This window comes from Montipora capricornis, chromosome 9, assembly GCF_036669925.1.
Source record: "Montipora capricornis isolate CH-2021 chromosome 9, ASM3666992v2, whole genome shotgun sequence".
Lineage (NCBI taxonomy): Eukaryota > Metazoa > Cnidaria > Anthozoa > Scleractinia > Acroporidae > Montipora > Montipora capricornis.
The window spans coordinates 17879161-17885737 of record NC_090891.1 but is presented as its reverse complement, the minus strand read 5'-3'; the positions used below and the strand labels follow the sequence as shown (position 1 = coordinate 17885737).

The window sequence follows — 6577 nt, the reverse complement described above, 5'->3', positions numbered from 1 at the left end:
CAGCAGAGGTACAATGTACATGCAAAGAAATAATGTTTTATAAAATTGTAAGCCATAGGGAGAATGGGGATGCAAGGCTGTTGCCTAACAGGAGCCCGGTAGCCTGGGGCTCCCAAAGAATAGCTCTGGGCCCCTTAATTTTTCACAGCAACACCTTTCACTTCACATGTACGGCTCCTAAGTTCTCAGCGTTTAGCTCTGAGGGCTCCTTTAAAATTTTCTTAGGCAGCAGCCTTGGGATAGAGTGAGATGTACAGGACTGCACGCTTTTCTGTAACCGACCCGTTCAGAGCACCAAAACCTGCTAATCTAATTGGTTAACCCATTGACTCCTGGGGGTTCCCCAGTGACGAATAAAAATAAATCTTCTGGCTGGTTTTGGCTAGGTTGAGGCATCAAAGGGTTAAAATGATATGACAGAATGGTTCTGCCTTTTTTAACGTTACTGATGAGTAGCATGATCACCGCACCCATTCCTGTAACATACCTAAAAATAGTGAAACTGTGTTTATTGGGGTGAAAATCACTTATTTTGGCTTATTTCACACCCAGACTTTCATATCTTTCTAATTGTTCGGAAAATATTAAAGTTTGGTCTGTTAAAACTGAATTTTTGATTTACCCATGACCCCTTGCAGGCATGGCCTTTCATACAGATAGTCAATTTTGAGGCAAATAAAAAGTAAAAACAGAAAGCTTTCACTAAATGGAGAATAGCATCCCCTCATTTAGTTCTATTGACACCCTAAACGCTGGCTTTCTGCTCCACTTTTTTGCTCCAGAGCAGATGTCTCTCTCAATTTCCTGAAAATTGCCCCTGAAAAGACATTGTGGATTTCCCAATAATATCCATAGAGGAAAAGTTACCAAGCCTTGTGAAGCGCATGGAAATCATGGCTTCTTTGCGAAGTAGGTTGTGATGTTTACTCGTCTGGCACTCAAGACTTCGTTCAATATGGCCCAGCATGTTAAAAAAAATGTAGCGACTCAGTCAAAGGCTAGGACGAAACTGTGGACATAGCTAGGGGAACTTGTAAGCATTCAGAAAATACTTGGTTGGAACCCAGTTATGTCTTGGTTGGATCAAGAGCAACATTGAAAGAAGTAGTCTCGAAAAATATTGCATAATTGCGGAACAGAAAAAGCGTAGCGACTGTTTTGAGAAGTGATTTCTCCATTCGTAGTGGATCCCTCAAACTAGCTTTTCTGTAAGTTAAAGCACAAGGTTTGAACATTTAGTTGAGATGGTTTTGAACCCACAGATATCAATTGAAGACTTGTTTCAAACAATAACCTAATGAGCGCCAGAGTTCCAAAACACAGCGTTACAGTAAGGAAACTACAGAATTTTGAATCTTTTTAATGTGTTTTAATAAACTTGAACTGTTGAAATTTGGCTCATATGTAGTATTTACTGCGTGTTATCACTGGTTATTGTCCGTTAATCCACATAAGTCTTCTCTCTTATGAAAAATGGTTTTGAGGACTTTCAATTTGAAAATTGAGTTACGTGTTACACTCAAAATTTTCCTATTTTTCTATCCTTTTCCTTTGTTTTCTCAAGAAAAGAAAGTTGCTTACCCTTTTACACCCTGTATGCTAATCAACAAGGATAACCTTAGCATTCAGCAAAAATATAGCTTTATTGAAGATGTTAAACTGAATAAATCAGGAAATGTTTCTGAGTCACCCCCAATTGGGTATAGTGATTGTGCTACTCATCTACTGTAAATAAACACTCAAAACCGTAACGACATAGGAATATTTATGTCCAAATGAAAAAAACTATTCAGAAAGGAAACCACAGAAAAACTACTGCATTTACTTTGAATTTAATACGTGACACTCCAAAGAAGCCCAGTAAAAAGAGAGGTAGAAAACCAAAGCAGAGAGAGGCCTCAGATTTTAGCCGGACTTGATGAATAAATGTTAAATTGCATGTTGGAGTGTTTTCACAAGTTTCGACAGTACGACGTTCGTCAGGGCAAATTCTTCCTCAGAACAAACAACTCAAGTATCATTAGATCAGTGAACTCAGAAGACACGGTGTAGAGCTTGTTCTGCAGAAAGAATTGACTGACTTCAATAATTGTTTAAAGCTCCAATGAGGAAAGATTTACCACAATCGCCTTTGATTTGGGTCCCCAAAAAATTATCCTTTAAAGAGGAAAAAGTTCTCATAAAAATTAATAATAAATAATGGTCTTGCCGAAACCAGTTGGTAGCACAGCCATAACATACTTGCCCAATAAGAGAGCTTCTACCACAAGTTTCTGCTCTTGTTTGTGTTCAATGTCACCCATTTGAATGGATAAATGAAAAAGCCATAAGGGGTCAATATCTCAGGAAAAATTGAAGAGAGATTTGTGTCAAAATCTGACTAGAAGTAATTAACTCATCAGAAAAAATCGGACAGCGGTCCGTCGTTGGTGGAACAATCTGAATTTCCTGTTTTCCCATTCTCCCCTCGGTTCGCTTGCGTGACTTATAATTAAAGCGTGCGGTTCGACCACAGGGTCCAGAGGAGATATGTTTGTCGTTAGAACATCAAAACCCGTCGAAAACATCTGAAATAATGGGTTATTTTGATCGCGTTGACGATCGCGTTACAGTTTCGTTACACATTCTGTATACCGCAAACCAAGAGACTGAGGGCTCGCAAGATCGGCTTACAGTATAAAATACGGAAAGGGAGGAAACTAATTTGGGGCCGATTTTCGAATCCCTGAAACTCAAATGGAATTGAATGAAATTGCCTGATTTTACTAACGTGATCAAGAATTGTTATGTATTTGCCAAATACTGTAGGAAAACGGCATAAGAAAGCGTTCAAATTCATTTTAGGCGACCGAAATTTACGGCTTAGAGAGAGAGCTTTCGTTCGGTGTGCACCGCAACACATGGTGACTGAAATGACGCAGTAAAGTAAACTTGCGCAAGATCGGAAGTAATTTTAAGATGCCCCATGTTTTAAAACACCACCAGTTTCTTCTGCAACTTTTCGACTGTTGACGTGTACAACAAATGTCCAGTCTTTAAAGATCTTTACTTCAGTTAAAACTTGGCTGCCTTCGCATAGATCTTGTGACTGGACTTTTATCCACTCAAAGAAATTGTCGCTAGAGCTAGATAAAAGCCAATCGAATTCTTTTGTGAAAGCTGGCAAGTCTTCCCATTTAACACGGTCTTCTTCCAATCTTGAGGATTTTGAAAGTGGGTACTGCCATACTCGGCCACCGTTAACTCTTCACTGGACTCTACTCGCCTGTGGAAAGGCCTCCTTTAAAATAATCCCCAGTTCTTTGACTCGCAATGGAAAATTTTCCTTTTCAGAGCTGTTATTTACATAGTCGTCAAGTATTTCTTGTACGGAGATAAAGTTTTGTTCGTCTCTTCCATAATTCATTGAAAGCCTGCAGATAAAATAGTCAAGTTCGATCAGGGAAAAATCAAACACGGTAATTTGTGGCTCACGTTCAAAAGCCAACTGGTCAGATATCTTACCATTTAGAAACAAACACGTGTTTCCTCTGTTCGATACTTTGGATCTCTTCTCGTCCGGCTGCTTTTCGCGCAACGGAACGGGTCTTTTCAAGGGAGAAGCCACCATTATTTTAAAACTCCCTCCACAGCTGATGTTTTGATTCTCGAATTAGTAACGGTCTGTTGCTTTTGCGTTTCCGGTCCCAATTCACTTCCGTCACCAAGTGCTGCGGTTCACATCGAGCGAAGTCACGTGGTACAAGTTTCCTCCCTTTCCATATTTTATACTGTAAGCCGATCTTGCGAGCCCTCAGTCTCTTGGTTTGCGGTATACAGAATGTGTAACGAAACTGTAACGCGATCGTCAACGCGATCAAAATAACCCATTATTTCAGACGTTTTCAACGGGTTTTGATGTTCTAACGACAAACATATCTCCTCTGGACCCTGTGGTTCGACTGACTCAGAAGGGACTGTGAACAGTTCATTTCAGTTATTGAAAATGGGGCAAAGATGAGAAGACAAATCATTTATAACACTGAACTGTCTCAAATAAGAAATATTGATAGAAAATTGAAGGTATACTTTGCACCTGTTCAATTTGACATACATGCAAAAAAATGGTAATTTTCCTTTTACTTGCCCATCTTTTTTTCCTTTTGCAAACTGTATTGGAAATGCAATTTTCTTTTCTTTTGCCAACATTATACCCACTCTCCATTTCAGTTTGTGTTTTCAAATCAATTTTTGAAAAATGAAGGTATACTGTAGGTAAAACTTCAGAAACTTAATATTAATTTTAAAAAATATGTATGTTTTAATTATGACCTTTTGCATCCTTAGTATACAGACAATTCATTTTTTCCCTACTTAATTTTTTTCAAAAAATAATGCTCAATCATTATTTTAAGAAGAAGGTACCTTTTATGCAAACGGACACTCTCTCAAAACGCTTTGATTAAAAAAGGGGTGATAGAGCACAAACTACACCGTAACTCTGATTCTAATGCCGTTAATCGTGAAGGAACAAATAATTCATCCACTGTCACCGTAATGCAAACAACTGAGTTGTACATGTCTCTCAAAAACACTTCCAATAACGGCTAGCAGCTTGTTCGAATCGCCTGTCTTTGCATTTAATTTTATTTTGAAAATAAAATCTTACGCTTAATGCAATTACAGAGAGTGAGTCTCGTACTGTTTTCTAACAACAAAAATACACCATTATATGCGAGAACGAACTTTCATAATTTTCATAAATTTTCGGTCAGTTTTATAAATAAGCGCGTTAAATTCATGCAGTTCACAAAGTGACTAAGAAGTGTTAATATATATTTCATATCGCTTCGAGCAACAAACTCATCACCTACCGGTAAAGTTGTTAAGTTGTTACAGGAAAGGTCGACGACCGTCGCTCTGGGAAGCGAGGCCTGTGGTAATAAAAAATGGCACAACGAGCTCAATAAATAAGCTTAGTTCCTAACAGAGGAGACCTAGAAGCTGAGTACGTAGAAATTAAAAGAAGGATCGAGGACAATTTTGTTATGCTAGCTAGTAAGTTTCAGCTTAAATATGTGTTCAACACCAATAAGCTTTGTTGAATACAATAACTATCTAAATCTAGGATAAGTTCTCTAACATACCATTGAGCTATATATATGATCAAGTTGTAATATTTGAAATAAGGATCAGATCATGTACGTACGGTAAATTAATCGATCAGAAAGGAGAATGACTCACCATTTCTCTCACAGGGACCTTGGCGAGATTGCACAAACTTAAATCTAGTTCTTCTCCGTCGAGCTTGTCCTTTATCTCTTCTTTCGAAAGTTTTCTAGTCATTTTTTTGTATAAAGGGTTTAACTTGCCAATGAATCAATTGAACTCGTCATCTTCTCGTCATGACCCCGTCATCCCAAACCAGCATCTTGAGCCTGCTGTAACATTGAACGCTCGATACGTTCCCAGTCCACGGGTCGTCCACGGCGTCCACGGCCGGACTTTTACACAGTTCAGAGTTCGTGTCTGTGTCCTGTTCAAAGTGAGTCTAAAGGCGGCGAAAGACGAGATACAAAAACCCTCAACTTGTCGCGCAACATTGTTTCGTTGCAAGTTCTGGTCGATGTTTCGCGTTTTTCACCTTGTGTGATCAACTTGACCCGCAACAAAAACATTTGTTTCGGGTTGAAGAAATGCAGGGCGCTGATTGGTTGATTTGCTAGTACACGAGCAAATTTATTGCGCGACAAGTTGTGAGCTTGATGAAAAACAAGCAACAAAGCCAAAATTTGTTGCTCAGAGTAGACCCGCGCTCTACTTTTCACAACAACTTTCTTCAACCCGCAACAAATGTTTTTTGTTGCGCGACAAGTTGATTATGCGCAAGGTGAAAAACGGGAGACATAGACCCAAACTTGCAACGAAACAATGTTGCGCGCCAAGTTTAGGGTTTTTTGTATCTCGTATTTCGCCGCCTTAAGTGCGAAGTTTTTGTGGTGGTAATTAGCTCTACTTTACATATGACTAAAAACTAATTTTCATAAGAAAAAACTTTGCACTTAGACTCGCTTTGAAGAGGAGGCAGACATGAACTCGGAAATGGCCTATTCTCGGCAGTAAATGAGTGACACGTGAAATTAAGTTGATTTTCCAGCTAGGAACTGTACAGCCTGATGGACTTTAACATCAATTTTAACTATATTTAAGTGAATTAATTTATCTGCGCGCTTCCTTCCGGGGGAAAAGGGGACACTTCTAATTGCGTATTTCAACGGTTTTCTTCATACTGAAGAAGGGTTCTACACCATTCTCGTCATCAAAGCCTCGATATGTCTGCACATGATCCGAGGCGCTGGGAAACTCTACGTAGGAGAACATGCGCCGTAGGGCTCTTATAGCCAAAAATGGGCTATTTGAACCTTACGGCGCCTGCTCATTCCTCGTGAAAGCATGAATGCACCAATAAGAGACACTTTTCATTGTTCTTCACGAAAACCAATGAGAAAACACGTTGTTTCAGTGTTCCCCAGAGCTCTTCCCTCTCTCAGTCATGCGCAAAAGAGAAGAGCTCTGTGCTCTGGCCCAAACCGTCCGT

General features: G+C 39.3%; 1 protein-coding gene across 1 annotated transcript in view; it reads right to left on the bottom strand.

The window, feature by feature from the left end:
* LOC138016718 (leucine-rich repeat-containing protein 59-like) overlaps positions 1 to 5419 on the bottom strand; it is a 16184-nt gene extending 10765 nt beyond the window's left edge. The window contains exons 1-2 of the mRNA XM_068863911.1: positions 5224 to 5419; positions 4854 to 4913 (exon numbers count right to left, since the gene is read on the bottom strand). Coding sequence (XP_068720012.1) covers positions 4854 to 4913; positions 5224 to 5325 — 162 coding nt within the window. The 5' untranslated portion in view covers positions 5326 to 5419. The remainder of the gene's footprint in view (positions 1 to 4853; positions 4914 to 5223) is intronic.
* Positions 5420 to 6577: the final 1158 nt, after the last annotated feature.